General features: G+C 36.7%; 1 protein-coding gene across 8 annotated transcripts in view; it reads left to right on the plus strand.

The window, feature by feature from the left end:
* The window catches only part of PHTF2 (putative homeodomain transcription factor 2), a 159,582-nt gene that overhangs the window by 121,162 nt on the left and 22,186 nt on the right, over positions 1 to 16,234 (plus strand). For 5 of the 8 annotated variants that reach the window (XM_010386295.2, XM_010386299.2, XM_010386297.2 and 2 more), the window contains 3 exons: positions 1,628 to 1,820; positions 4,289 to 4,444; positions 11,109 to 11,327. In XM_010386295.2, the coding sequence (XP_010384597.1) occupies positions 1,628 to 1,820; positions 4,289 to 4,444; positions 11,109 to 11,327 (568 nt within the window). The remainder of the gene's footprint in view (positions 1 to 1,627; positions 1,821 to 4,288; positions 4,445 to 11,108; positions 11,328 to 16,234) is intronic. The other 3 variants (XM_030932727.1, XM_030932728.1, XM_030932730.1) reach the window with 1 other exon arrangement.

Here is a 16,234-nt window from a genome sequence, read left to right on the forward strand (position 1 = left end):
GTCACTTTCTCTCCCAGATAGAGAAAGTAACACGTTTCCTCTGCATCTTTTATTTTCTATTTTTTGCCCATTTTCCTGTCTCCTGTAATTCATGTTCCTCCCTCTCCCCATCCTCTTTATCCTATGGCTTATTGTTCCCTTGGTCTCTCCATGCTTCTGAGGATCATACAGAAAGTAAAAGATCTGGAGATCTGACTTTTCAGTCTTGCAACTCTGTGGAGATGTGCTCTGAATGACTAAAAAGCATTGGAGCTCTGTAGAGCATATGGGAAATGATGGTCTTTTTGGAACCTTGCAGAAGAAGGACAAGGAAGGAAAGGGGCCAGTTTGCATAAGACAGAAACTTTCTAGGTTGATGAGTGTGTTAAGAAATCCTAACAGGCAGTTTCCCGGAGAGTGGGCAGTTTGAGGTAGTATGGAGAATATAATTAACTTAATAGTCAGAAGGTCTGTACTCTAGTGCGAGCTTTGCTTCTAACTGGCTGCGTGACCTTAAATAAGTCACTTAGACTGGTTCTTGTTCCTTGTTTCCAAAATGAGCATTTAGAATAGGTGAGTTTTAAGGTCCTGCTCAGTTCTAAAATACAGATTCCAATAGAACTGAGTAACTTAGTGTTAAAACTAATGTGGGGTTTTTTGGTATGTGTGCATTTTTTAAAAACTTTTGGTTTTTGACCTAACTGAAGGCAATATACTATTTTTATTTTTCCTTACTTACAAAACTGATACCTCCAACAAAAATTCAAGGGAATTTATTAAATATAATTGCTTTAAAAATGTTTTATGATAGACTTAATCTGCATTGAGCACATTTTAATTTTGTGTGGGACTAACTTCATATTTCTACTAACCATTTCCTTTGAATAACTGTTCTTTCACCCGCTGTAGTCTTTGAAGAGGACTCAAGTGTTTGCCTGTTAGTAAAAAACGTCTTATTTCCCATGTTATATTTTGTATGTTGAAAAAAAATTTATTCTTATAAATATCCTCAATTCTAGCCCTTTAGATATTTATAAGCTGCATGATTACTAATATCTTTTCCAGAGATTATTTCAGTGGGTGAAAGAGATTACTCTTTTATTTTCTTTGTGTTGTTCTTTTTCACTTCTTATAATATTTAGAAACTTATTTAAAATTTTCCTTTTTTTTATATCTTTATATGTTACAAAAGACCTGTTTCTTCATTGTATATTAAAATGAGTTGTATACTAAAATGAATTTATCAAACTAAGTTAAACCATGAATTGCAACTTAACCTGACAGATCATTTTTTAAATAAACTTCAAAATATATTTTTAACCAGAAATGGGCAAAATTTTGTTTCTAGATTTTGTTCAAAGACCATTTGATTTACTAAGAATTTTTTGATAAGTCAGGGTATGTCTCCTAGAATTGTTGTCTGTAAGACCTCAGAACCTTTAAAGTAAGCTGAAATAGGAGACATTAATTTACATGTTTATTTTAGCTGTTAGATATATTTCTAAATTATTTATTATACAAATAGGATGGTCATTAAAATTTAGAGAAGTAGCTATCTGATGTAATTATTAACAGATTGTAATTGCTGTCAGTAACCTATCCAAAATAAGCTAAGTCCAAACATTCTTCTGCATATTTTAATTTTTAGATCAAAGAAAGCAAAGAATTCAATTGATAAATCAACTGAAACTGACAATGGCTATGTATCCCTTGATGGGAAAAAGACTGTTAAAAGCAGTGAAGATGGAATACAAAACCATGAACCTCAGTGTGAAACTATTCGACCAGAAGAGACAGCCTGGAACGCAGGAACACTGCGTTCCAGGGATGGTCCTAACAAAGTATGTGTGATTTTTAAAATAGTTTGCCAGTGTGATTTTATATTAGCTAATGTGAAGTGACTTAGATATAGTAGTTGCCCTTGAACTGTTTTCTCCAGAATTAATTCTGTGAGCCTTTGTAACACGAAACTGTAAATGAGATCAAGTGTTGTGATTAAACTTGATTGATGATATAATCTGACACCTTCTGAATTGATGGCTTCAGTTTTTCCAAAATGTTTTTTTTTTGAGACACGGGTCTTAACTCTGTTATCCAGGCTGGAGTGAGATGGTGTGATCTTGGCTCACAGCAGCCTCAGCCTCCCAGGCACAAATGATCAGCCTCCTGAGTAGCTAGAACTACAGGCATGCGCCACCATGCCCAGCTAATTTTTTTTTTTTTTTTTTGTAGAGACAGGGCTTAGCCATGTTGCCCACACTGGTCTCGAACTTCTGGACTCAAGCAATCCACCTACCTCAGCCTTTCAAAGTTCTGGCATTATAGGCATGAGCCACTGTGGCTAGCCCCAAAACGTTAAAAGCACTTTATAACTTACAGTTGTTGTTTGTGAAGCCTTTTTTTCCCCCTACTTCTATGTGTGTAAGAATTTGCACTAAGTGGAACATGTAAATAATTCAGAAAGCTGAACTAGGAAACCAGTTTTCTTTTTTTTTTTTTTTTTTTTTTTTTTTGAGACGGAGTCTTGCTCTGTCGCCTGGGCTGGAGTGCAGTGGCATGATCTTGGCTCACTGCAAGCTCCGCCTCCCGGGTTCACGCCATTCTCCTGCCTCAGCCTCCCGAGTAGCTGGGACTACAGGCGCCTGCCACCTCGCCCGGCTAGTTTTTTGTATTTTTTAGTAGAGATGGGGTTTCACCGTGTGAGCCAGGATGGTCTCGATCTCCTGACCTCGTGATTCACCCGTCTCAGCCTCCCAAAGTACTGGGATTACAGGCTTGAGCCACCGTGCCCGGCCAGGAAACCAGTTTTCCATTCATGTTCTCTATAAGAAGATACCTTGTTTTTCCTGCATTCATTACCTGTGGTGTCAACATACCTGTTTTGTTTTCTTTTGTTTTGTTTTAATCTGGAAAAAATCTTACTGGGGACATATTTGTTAAAGAGAACAATTATTTCTTTAGTTTTCCAAAATAGAGAGACTCTGGTTTTATTGTAACAAAGCTTAATGTGATGTCTCTATTTCTTTGCTTCACTAAATTTTTTTTTGGTTGAACAGTTTATTCTTTAGAAGCTGTTACTATAAAAAATATAGAGAGAGTCAAATTAAAAGATGTTACCTCTGTTACATTTGGGAATGTGAGCATGAACATATTGTGTTGAGGAAAATAAAGAGGATTCTCTAATTTTGGGTAAAGTATATGTTACTACTTGAACATTCATGTATTTTCAGTACCAGTAACCATAGTACAGCATGGGCCTGCAATGAATGTAGTCCCTTACTCTGATTTTAGAATTTTTTCAGCATTTAGCTCTGATGATGTGAGCCTCTCATCACTGGTATCATTCAGCAGATAAATTTTCAGTCATATAGCTTTCAAACACGTTTTCAGGCTTGTATTAATATTACATAGTAAAGTTGTATGAGGAACATGAAAATATCAGTAAAACGTATGCTTTAGAGTCATTTAATTTCATAATTTCTAAACTCTGGATATCTTTTACAAATTGATGTGTGTAGAATGTTGTCTGACATGTGCACACATGCAGTTGCTATTTACTTCCTCTTGTCCCATAAACCATTATTAAATTAGTGGTGGGTCTTACAATTGATGGCTTTTCCAGTTTGAAAAAATAGTATAATATGTTCTTTCACCTTCTTTTAAGTGGTCTCTGTTCGGCTTTTCTCCTGTTTATATTTCTTTTTGTTTGTTTGTTTGTTTGTTTTTTGAGACATGGTCTCACTGTGTTGCCCAGGCTGGAGTTCAGTGGTGCAATTATAGCTCACTGCAGCCTAAAACTCCTGTGCTCAAGTGACCTCTCACTTCACTCTCCCGAATAGCTAGGAGTACAGGTGTACACTGCTATGCCTGGCTGATTTTTTATTTTTTTATTTTTTAGGAGACTGAGTTTCGCTATGTTGCTCAAGCTGGTCTCGAACCCCTGGCCTCAAACAGTCCTCCCACCTCAGCCTCCCAAAGTGCTGGGATTACAGGCTTGAGCCACTGTGCCTGGCATATTTCTCATTTTTGGAAGCTGTTTCAAATCCTTTTATGAACAGAAATATTATGGGATAATATTTGACAAATGGCTATTGAAGTACTTTTAAAAGTAAAAATGCTTTAAAAGTATAGTTACTGATTTAAGGTATTTTTTCAGAAAATCAGGTAATACTAATTAGTTACTTTGTGGTAGTTGAGGATATTTTGAAGTTATGTGTATATATGTAGTGTAATTTCAAATTTCATAGTTTAAAAGCTAAAAGGTTGGTTAGAAATTACTTATAATCCTCTTTGTGTACTCCCCACTTAGGATACCCAAAGGAAAGTAACAAATGTCTCTGATGAAGTCTCCAGTGAGGAAGGTCCTGAAACAGGATACTCATTACGTCATCATGTGGACAGGACTTCTGAAAGCGTTCTTCGGAATAGAAAGTCACACCATTATAAGAAACATTACCCTAATGAGGTATATACTTTGTCCTTAAGTATATACATACATATCTATTTTATATGTTACTAATTTATAACTTCTTTCAACAATTAAAAATTGTTGAAATAAATATTTCACATTATTATCAATATTTATTGTTGCGTGATCTGGATTTATAAAATAGCAGTTTTAGGTTTATGTATTGCACATGTATTGATAGATAGCCACACATTTGAGCTCGCTTTGTGCATTATCTTTGAAGACTCATACATTGCTTGTTGTTTGCTTTTAAAGAAGATCATTCTGGAGAGAGAATCTGCACACTCCTATGTCCAATTTTCTACAATTTGAAAGGCTTTATACATTTGATCATAGCAAAGTTATTATTTTAAGTAACTTCCTTCACGTTGCTGTCACCAGTTATTAAGTCCCCATACTACAAAATTCAGATCTTTTTTCTGTTTCCCTTTTTCCTTATTAATTTTTATTTTCTCTAAACCCTTTTCAACTATATCATATCTCTTGAGCTTAAAATTATTTACAGAATTTCATTCAATTGTATTTTCAGTTTCTAATCTGAGGGTAGAACATTTGGCTTTAAGGCAGATAAATTACACTGTTTATCACTTTTTTATAAACATTACCTTTTACTCTTTTTGAGCTATGTTAGTATTTTTTTCCTTGATGGTTTTGGGTTAAACTTATTAAAAAAACACATGTTACACTGTGCTGGAATATGATTGCCTTCAGAGTATTAAGATTAGAAGAGTTACTATTCTTGGCACACTCTGCTTTGTGGTTGTGTCTCTGGTTAATCTTTCTGGTGATTGTGGTTTTGCTTCTTTTCCCAGTGGTTGCCATTAGACAGACACTAATGTCGGTGTGTCTGCTCCATTGCCTCTTCACCCACGTCATTTGATGTAGTGTCTCTTGTTCCTAAACCAGATAACCAAGCTTGTAAAATTTTGTCTTACTGTATGTACTGTTAGAAGTCAGTTGGTGCTGCAAGGGAGCTGGAGGGCTGTTTGACCTCTCTCCCCGAATAAATTATTTGGCAGTAGAGGTATTTTTCTCACTCCATGATCTTTGCTCTTGTTGGTTTGCAACTGTATTTTAAAAGATTGAGGTTCTTGAAGGGCAGAACATTATTCAACCTATTAATTTTAACTTTTAAATTAAAAAGTTGCTTAAAATCTTGATTTCCAGCTAAGTAAGGCTGATAATAAGCATTGGTTGATTCACATCTTTTTTAATGATATAAGAAATTACATGGATATAAAATATGACTATAAAATTCTTCATCTATAAAGTGAAGAATGTAGACTAGGTGATATTTTTAAAGCTGCATTCAGTTCTCAAAAATGTTTACTCTTAAACCAGCTTTAAAGGACTTTTCTAAAAAAAGCAAAATAAAGCCTCCTTTGAATAAATAAAATGGAAACAGAAGATTTGTAGTGCTCTTTTGCATTTTTATTTATAAATTTAAATTTATTTTATAAATTACTATACTCTCTTCAAATTACTAGTAATGTTTTTTCTTTAAGAGTGAGGTATGAAAAAATCATTTGGACCCACCCAAACACAAATGAGCAAGCATCTCTAGCACCTAGATTGTGCCATTTATCACTAAGTAAACAAAACAAACAAACAAACAAACAAAAAAACAACTTCTTGAAGAAGTGACTGATTCCTGATTGTTGTTTGTTGCAGGAAATACACAAAATGACCGTGGAACCTCTTATAATATGAGACAGAGCAAGGAAGCTATCAAAGACTACTAAGGTCTTTTCAGAAAGACAGAGCCAAAGATAGAGTAGTTTGAACTTTAGTTTTTCTTTATAAAAGTATTCCAATGATAAACGAAAAACAAAATGAAAAAGAAAATTCTTTGGGGAAGTATTTTATGCATGGATGGGATTGGTGGGCTTTATTGTAAGATAATGGGTCAGGAACCTAGCCATTCGTTGTCAGCCTCCCAGATGGCGATATCTATAGATAAACTTTTTAGGGGCATCTATTTTTTAGGGAAGAATCGTCCAATCTTCTAGTGGGATGGCGGTAGTAGGTAATAAAACAGGCTGCTCTGGTGTTTGGCACCAAGGGAACCAGGGATGAGGTGGGAATCTTGTCATATAATGTGTAGACTTTCATTTAATCCCCGTTTTTTGCCTTTTTCTACTCTCTACTATATCTGATTGACTTCTTCCAGTGTTCTGTTGGGAGGAATTACTTGGTTATCTGGGATGCAGGAGGCATCCTAGGGAACTGACAGCTTCTTTTAAGTGTTTCTTCTGTTTCCTACTCTGTCCTGCTTTGTTCAACTCTATAAATATTGTTCAATTTTTACTCCCAATTGTAGGTTAGCTTTTCATCTCAGAAAGGTAACATTTGATGAGAAGCATAATGAAGAAACCATGGGCTTGGAGTTAGACTATTTAAATGACCTTGGGAAAATTATTTAACTTCTGAGTTTTTTTAAACAATTTTCCTTCCACCCCCCCAAAAAAGCATTTATGTTTTAAGTTCATATTCCCTTCAAATAAATACTGTGTGTTCTCTAAATTTGATTATATGTTCGGTTTAGGCGTCTAAAGATTTGAAATGATGAGCAGTACAAACCAAAACAAATGTGTTTTAATTTGAACTGTTCACTTCAATTCTAAAATTTTCTTTTTTCAGACTTTATTTGGCAATTTGTAGTAATATTCACTATTAATCACACAAATACTGTAGGTAAAATTCTGTTTGAAATGAAGACAATTATAGGCAATAGTTTTTAGGGGTTTTTTTGTTTGTTTGTTTGTTTTTTGAGACGGAGTTTCACTCTCCTCGCCCAGGCTGGAGTGCAGTAGCACAATCTCAGCTCACTGCAACCTCTGCCTCCCAGGTTCAAGTGATTCTCCTGCCTCCGCCAGCCAACATGGCGAAACTGCTCTTGATCCACCCGCCTGGACCTCCCAAAGTGCTGGGATTATAGGGGTGAGCCACCGCTCCCAGCCAGATTTTTAAATGTATAAAATGACCCACTTGGCCAGGTACGGTGCTCACGCCTGTAATCCCAGCACTTTGGGAGGCTGAGGCGGGCGGATCACGAGGTCAAGAGATCAAGCCCATCCTGGCCAACATGGTAAAACCCCATCTCTACAAAAAATACAAAAATTAGCTGACTGTGGTGGCACGCGCCTGTAGTCCCAGCTACTTGGGAGGCTGTGGCAGGAGAATTGCTTGAACCCAGAAGGCAGAGGTTGCAGTGAGCCAAGATCACGCCACTGCCCTCCAGCCTGGTGACAGAGTGAGACTCCATCTCAAAAAAACACACTTATTAATCTGCATTTGGCAAAAAATACTTGTAAAGAATTATATATATTTTCTTAATCCTGTAATCATTAATTAGTTTCAGTTAAAGTCATCAGGCCTTTAATCCTGTTACTATTTCCAAATCTGATTAGCAAGTCTGCATCAGAAGTTATAGATAATAAACTAGCTTTATTACAAATTTTAAATTAGCAATTATTAAAAGCTTAATGCTTTCTGTGCCTTGCTAATGAAAACTGGTGACATTAGAGAACCTGAAATATTTTTGGAGTGCTGTTTATAAAACAAAGCAGAGTGATTTTTGTCTTCTTTTTCTTTCTATATTTATTTTGTTTTTACTTATTAATCATTTTTCTTCTCTTTTAAAAGTTTTCCTTTTCACTTCTTTCTAAATAAACAGCCTTTCTCCCACAAACACTGTATTAACACACTGTAGATTCATAATCCCCATTCTAATATCAGTAGATTAATTATTAATATTGTACCTCATTCACTCGAGGTATTTTGTTACCTGTGGTAAGGAGATGGCCAAAAAAAAAAAAAATCCATCTTTTGTGGACTTGTAGTGTATTGAGATTTGCAATCTATTTGAGAATATTAAACACATGAATATTAAGACAGACAATATTGGCTGCACATGCAGTGGCTCACACCTGTAATCCCAGCACTTTGGGAGGCTGAGGTGGGCGGATCCCTTGAGCTCAGAAGTTAGAGACCCACCTGTGCAACATGGCGAAACCCCATCTCTCAAAAAGAAAAAAACGAAGTACAAAATTTAGCCAGGCATGGTGGTACATGCATGTAGTCCCACTTCATAAAAAAGAGGCCAGTGCCATGGCTCACCCCTGTAATCCCTGCACTTTGGGAGGCTGAGGTGGGTGGATCACTTGAGGTCGTGAGTTCCAGACCAATCTGGCCAACATGGTAAAACCCCATCTCTACTGAAATATAAAAATTAGCCTGGTGTGGTGGTGGGCTTCTGTAGTCCTAGTTACTCAGGAGGCTGAAGCAGGAGAATTGCTTGAACCCAGGAGGTAAAGGTTGCAGTGAGCTGAGATCGTGCGGCTGCACTCCAGCCTGGGTGACAGTGACGCCATCTCAAAAAGAAAAAAATGTGTGTGTATATATACGTATATATACATATATGTGTGTGTGTGTATATATACGTATATATACACATATGTGTGTGTGTGTATATATAGAGAGAGAGAGATTGATTTTGGAAAGCAGTGCAAAATGTATTGTCAAATGAATATAAATAGTAACTCACTTCAGGCCGGGCTTGATGGCTCACGCCTGTAATCTCTGTACTTTCGGAGGCCAAGGTGGGTGGATCACCTGAAGTCAAGACCAGCCTGGCCAACATGGTGAAACCCCATCTCTACTAAAAATACAAAAATTAGCCAGTTGCAGTGGCATGCATCTGTAACCCCAGCTACTTGGGAGGCTGAGGCAGGAGAATCACTTGAACCTGGGAGGTGGAAGTTGTGGTGAGTGGAGATTACGTGCCACTGTACTCCAGCCTGGGCGACAGTGAGCCTCTGTCTCAAAATAATAATAATAATAATAATAATAATAATAATAACTCCAAGGACAGAGTGATCACTCTAGGTAGGTGCCTTTAAGGTAGCATTTGTTGAGCCCCTGCTTTGTGCCAGGTTTGTATTCAAAGTTCCCATGCTCATTTAATTTTTAAAGGAGTGCAGGATTAATGATAAGAGGTAGGAGCATAATTAAGGCCTAGGGTGGAACATAATCAAAGCAAAGAACAAGCCATGCTTAGGGACTCAGGAGTAGCCTACTGTCACTGGAGAAAAAGGTTATATGTAGTGGAAGACAAGGTCAAAAAGTAGCACATATGAAGATGAACATGCTAGGTGAAGGAGTCAGAACTTTATCCAGGGGAGCAGTGAGAAGCCAAGGAAAGATTTCGACTAGAGGAGTCAAAGAACAGCTGTGCTTTAAGAAGGTTAATCTGGAAAGAAGAGGAAGGCCTTTTAGGCAAAGATCAATTCGGAGGTGCTTATAGCAATGAAGGTATAAATGATAAAGTCTGAACACGGTGATAGCACAGGAAAGACAAAGGAATAAATATAATGCATTTTAAAGGTACATGACAAATCTAGTCAGAGAGGACAGCAGAAAAAATAAACAAAACAAAAGAGTTTGAACATACCTGACTATAAGGATGGCTATGACCATGATTTATTCAGTAAAAGTTCTTTTTAATTAATTTAAATCAAAATTTTACTCATTTTTATTTTGTACATTGCAGACTCCCAGGATAAAGTAAACTGATTATAAATTATTTAACTTGTTTCAGTTTTTTACTTTTATACCACAGATTATCTCAAGAACATGAATTGGCAATTACCTTCTTGGTTTAGATACCAATTTTATGTTGATTTCACTTCCATTTGCAAAACAAAAACAGTAGATAAATCCATTCTTGCTTAAAAAAATAAAAAAGACGGCCGGGCGCGGTGGCTCAAGCCTGTAATCCCAGCACTTTGGGAGGCCGAGACGGGCGGATCACGAGGTCAGGAGATCGAGACCATCCTGGCTAACACGGTGAAACCCCGTCTCTACTAAAAAATACAAAAAACTAGCCGGGCAAGGTGGCGGGCGCCTGTAGTCCCAGCTACTCGGGAGGCGGAGGCAGGAGAATGGCGTGAACCCGGGAGGCGGAGCTTGCAGTGAGCTGAGATCCGGCCACTGCACTCCAGCCTGGGCGACAGAGCGAGACTCCGTCTCAAAAAAAAATAAAAATAAAAATAAAAATAAAAAAGACTAGAATAAGAAAATACAGTCATTCCTTGGTATCCACGTGGGATTGGTGGATATCCTGCCCTTCTACAAATACCAAAATCCGAGGATTCTCAAGTCTCACAGTCAGCCCTGTGGAACCTGATGACACATAAAGTCAGCCCTCGCCCTCCAGTTCTCCAAAACTGTGGGTTCTGCATCTCAGGAATATTGTATTTTATCTGCAGATGTGGAATGCATGGATATGGAAGGCCAATGGTATTGCCATTAATAACATCAATTAAAGTCAGTTAATGTTCACCGTGCAGACCATATGCACTTAGACTACTTTCTGTGCCTGAGTTGTGAACTTCATATAAAATTTAAGAGAAAATAGATACAACCCTTGTATGCAAAGTAATATCTGAGCTGAAATATGAAATCAAATAAATTTTGATGTGAGGGTTTTTTGTTACTGAATAAAAACTAATATATTTTGTAATGTTTTGCTGTCTCACTGTCTTTTGAGGGTGTATTTGTTGTTTTAGCAAAAAGTATCAATATTCGGGTTCTGATAGAATCCTTTGAGTTGGAAAGGGTACATAAATTGTATTAATGTCAAAGAATATCTTGATTTCAGGATGCCCCTAAATCGGGTACTAGTTGCAGCTCTCGCTGTTCAAGTTCCAGACAGGATTCTGAGAGTGCAAGGCCAGAATCTGAAACAGAAGATGTGTTATGGGAAGACTTGTTACATTGTGCAGAATGCCATTCATCTTGTACCAGTGAGACAGATGTGGAAAATCCTCAAATTAATCCATGTGTGAAAAAAGAATATAGAGACGACCCTTTTCATCAGGTTGGTTTATGGTTTTGGCTTATGTGGAGCTATCAGTCAAGCTCCTTTGAATTTATGTTCAAATTTTACAGAGGTGAAGAAAAAGCTTACATTCAAGCTTATATTTCTACAATTTTTTTTCTTTTTATGTGAGCTGTGGTCTGGCTTTATCAAAACATAGAATCTCAGTACTTACATTGTGGTTATGTATGTTCCTGAAAGGTTATTGGTAATTGGAGTTTTGTAAGTCAAATCGTGTGTTAGGTGCATTAGTACTTTCTTACTCAACATACTTTGTGGCCAGATGCATGTACACCTTGGTCTAAACTCCACCTATAAGGTTATATTCACAAATCTACATCTCATGAATATCAAAGTTGTATCTCCAAGTGCCCATAGTAATGCTATCCAGTGGAAATATTATGAGAGTCAGATATATAATTTTAAATTTTCTAGTAGCCTCATTAAATTTTTTAAAAGGGGAAATTCTAATGTTTTATTTAGTCCATTATATTCAAAATATCACTTTAACATATAACTAATATGAAAAATATTAATGAAATATTTTAGATTTTTAATACTAAATCTTCAAAATCCAGTGTAAACACTTAGAGCACATCTCATTTTGGACTAGCCACATTTCTTTTTTTTTTTTTTCTTTGAGATGGAGTCTCACTCTTGTCACCCAGGCTGGAGTACAATGGCACGATCTCGACTCACTGTAACCTTTGCCTCCCAGGTTCCAGCGATTCTCCTGCCTCAGCCTCCTGAGTATCAGGGATCACAGCCGCCCACCACCACACCCAGCTAATTTTTGTATTTTTAGTAGAGACAGGCTTTCACCATGTTGGCCAGGCTGGTCTCGAACTCCTGACCTCAAGTGATTCTCCCACCTCAGTCTCCCAAAGTGCTGGGATTATAGGCGTGAGCCACCCTGCCCAGCCGTACTAGCCACATTTCAAATGCTGAATAGCCACATGTGAGGAAAGCATAGGGTATCTTTATTTGAGTGTCCCACCAATACCTCAGATTTAGCCAGTTCTCCCTCATAAATCTGTTCTTATTCCATTCAGAATTTTGGTGAATGACATCTCCATTCATCTACCCACTAGTCTAGAAACTTGGTGGTCATTTAAAATTCTCACTCGGCTTCCCCTTATCTCTCTTATCCAACTCTTTATCTAATCCTGTCAATAAAACCAAGTAAAGTCAGAAAACTAGAGACAAAAAAAGAGAACTTTCAATCTGATAAAAGGGTAACGCATAGCCATCAAAGAACCTTCTGCTGTAACAATACCAGAGGCTGTGTGGCTTAAACAACAAACATTTGTTTCTCACAGTTCTGGAGCCTAGAAGTCCAAGATCAGGGTGCCAACATGATTGGTTCTTGGTAAAGGTTCTCATCCTGGTTTACAACAGCTGTCTTATACTTGTATCCTTACATAGTAGAAATAAGAGTGCTCTGGTCTTTACCTCTGTCTGGTTTTGGTTGGAGTTAGACTGATTTAAAGTCCATATTAAAGAGCAAAATATCAAGAATAGCAAAAACAATTTTGAAGAACATCAGGGATCTTTCCCTACTGGATATAAAAATTTACTTTAAATTTAATACTCTTAAGATAGTATGATATAGATACATAAACATATATACCAATGGAACAAAATAGAAAACCCAGAAATAGACCTGTGTTTATAATGGATCACTAATATGTGACATTAAGTGGCATTACAAATCAGTAGAAAAAGAACGGACTATATGGTTGTGAGTCAAATGATTATACACATGAAAATTTATTCCAAATAGTTTCTAAAGCATTTAGAAAAGCAAAACTTTAAAGCATTTAGAAGAAAATACAGGAGAAAAATATTTGTTACTTCAGGTTAGAGAAGAATTTTTAAAAACAAGTTATAAAAAGCACAAACAAAAATGGAGAGATAAATTTGAATATCTTAAGATTTAAAACTTTGGGCATGTTAAAAGATGAGCCACAGACTGGGAGAAGATATTTCCAGTACATTAACTATCAGAGTGTTACTACATACAGGACATAAAGAACTCCTACAGATGAATAAGTAAAAGACAAATGACTCAATAGAAAAATAAAAGGATGTGAACAGACAACTCCCCTGATGACTAATAAAATATAAGGGAAGATGGTCAGCCTTACTATTAGTTGGGGAAATGTAATTAGAACAATTAGATACTATTTAATATTGATCAAATTGTCAAAATTTAAAACCTGATAAATTACAATGTTGGCAAGAATGTGAAGAGAGAACTCTAATACTGATGTTTGTTTGTACAGCTACTTTGGAGAGCAGTTTGTCATTATATAGTAAAGCTGAGGTTCTGTATATTCTAGGACCCTTTCATTCCACTTTAGAGTGAAACTTCAGAATATAGGCACTATCATTGCATTGTGCATGATAGTGAAAGTTGAAAATATAATAGCCAATAATAGTGGAATTAATAAATAGTGGTGTGTGATAAAACAGTATACAGCAGTGAAATGGAATGAACTCGGCTGCATAGATCAACATGAATAAGTCTTTTTGAATATAATTTTGAATGAAAAAGGCAAGCTGCCATTACTTTAAATAACCCTGTCTCTACTAAAAATACAAAAATTAGCCGGGCATAGTGGCAGGCACCTGTAATCCCAGCTACTCTGGAGGCTGAGGCATGAGAATCACTTGAACCTGGGAGGCAGGGGTTACAGTGAGCTGAGATCGCGCCATCGCACTCCAGCCTGAATGACGGAGCGAGATTCTGTCTCAAAAATAAAATATAAAAAGGATGGCTATGAATGTTTAGAAAAAACAAAGTGGTAATTAGAAGGGAAATTGAGCTGAGTGTTTTGGTGTTTACTCCCTAATATATGAGATATTTGAAAACATTGATATACACAGGGGAAAACCAGTAGGGAAGGATCAAAGGTACAGGAGAAAATGTTGACTGGTGGAATGACGTTTCTTAGGATTCTGGAGGGGAATCATAATCAGGAAGCTTAGCATTTGACAGGAAGAGGAAAACATTCTTTGCTGAGTGAGATAGGAGGATAAGGATGAGTGCATGCAGCAAGCAAGATGGTAAGAAAGTTATTGCCTGATGATCTCTTTTCTGTGAAGTGCAAGAGTCCAAGGGATCTACTGGCAATAAGGGAGATGATACAAGAGGAGGCTTTTGGATGGTGGTGAAGGCTTTAAGTTAACATTTGTGGAGAATGGAGGAAGGAGACAGAGAGAGGGAGAGAGAAAGGGTGGGGGCGGGGGGGTGGAGAGAGAGAGAGAGAGAGAGAGTGAGTGTGTGTTTGTGTGTATTCAAGCCAATGAACACATCAAAACAGTCATACTACCTTGCCACATTGTTGAGGGTCCAGCTGGACTCTGAAACCATGAATTTGTAGTTGCCTATTCTACACAGCTATGTGATGTTTTCTGGAATGTAGTTGTTACTATATCTGACATTTAATAAGCATTTACTTATGCCACACACTGTGCAAAGGAATCTAGCTGCAGTATCTCATGTATTTAACCTTCACAACCTTTGGTAATGTAATTTATTTTCATTTTACATTGTTCAGAGTTGAGTAATGTGCCCAAAGTCACACAGAGTAAGCGCTCAATAAATAGTTGCTATTCAAGGGACAGGAGAGGGGATGATTGAAATGGTGGATCTGGTAGGAGTCTAGTCATTAGATTGTTAGATCGAGAAGGCAGTGAAATCAGGAAGGGACTGATAAATTTACGGATAGGTGTGTTCAAGGGAATAAGTGTTTTAGAATTGAAGGTTTGAGAGACCAGTTAAGATGGGAAGTTGTAGTAGATTCCTTTCAGAAGTAGAGCAGTTCGTATGGTGACAAGGTCTAGGGTGTGGCTATGGGAGTAGTTTAGAGTCCTTGGTATTGAAGAAATGAAAAAACAGTGAACAATCCATGAAAGCATAGGGTGTTGAATGAATCATCTGCATATTCATCTAAGTCACTGAGACTAACAACTGGAGTTAAGACTGAGGGAAATGCCTGTGAGCTATTTTCCCAGAGATAACTGTAAGCAGCATAAAAGCAGGGACCAGGTGTTTTTTTGCTCAGTGTTGCATCACACAGTGTGAGGTACACAGTAGGTATTTAATAAATATTGAATGCCTGAAACAAAATTAAATTTTTTCAAAACATGCCAATTCCAGTGCTTTCTTAAATGATATTAAAAATTGTTTTATGATATCTATGCAGAGTAAATTGCTCCTAAGTCTGTCACATAAAATTTGTTAATGCTCTACTCTGTATATCTAATTATGGTGTCTTAGGCTTATATTGTTTTTGCTTTTAGATTAAAGACTTGATCTTACTCAGATTTTTAATTCTCAGGTTTCAAAAAATAAGCTCATGCTTTTAGATTTACTAGTAGCTAAGTAATGGAAATTAGCTCCCTTTACTAAAAAGCTACTAGTTTTTGTCTTGTTTAACCAGTCTGTGCTAGGTTTGGAAGACCTTTTTCTGCCTACATACAGATAGAAAAATCCCTTCGCATGAAAAAACACTGAGCATTTGCATTAGTATGTTCTAATCAGAATATTCCCAAATGTGTATCTTTGTTTTATTTTGTTTGTAAATAGTAATTGAAACATTTCCACAGGAGAAAATTTTTCTCCTCTAGTCCTTCTCTATAGCTGAATATATACTAAAATATAAAGCTATATTCAGCTGAAATTCAGTTTTTAGTAAGTGTAAAGCTTAAATGGCTGCATTCCCCCAGTTGAAAACACGAGTATGTGGTTGTCATGGTGAATTTATTTGAAATAAAACATGCCACCATTTAAGCATTAAGGTTTTCAGGTAGTTTTGAATGAACAAGGAGCAAAGCAGTTGAGATTTTAAATAAGGATAAAGTAGTCATTTTAAAAGTTCTACATTTTTGGATCTGTGATG

Source organism: Rhinopithecus roxellana, chromosome 6 (genome assembly GCF_007565055.1).
Source record: "Rhinopithecus roxellana isolate Shanxi Qingling chromosome 6, ASM756505v1, whole genome shotgun sequence".
Taxonomy (NCBI): Eukaryota; Metazoa; Chordata; class Mammalia; order Primates; family Cercopithecidae; genus Rhinopithecus; species Rhinopithecus roxellana.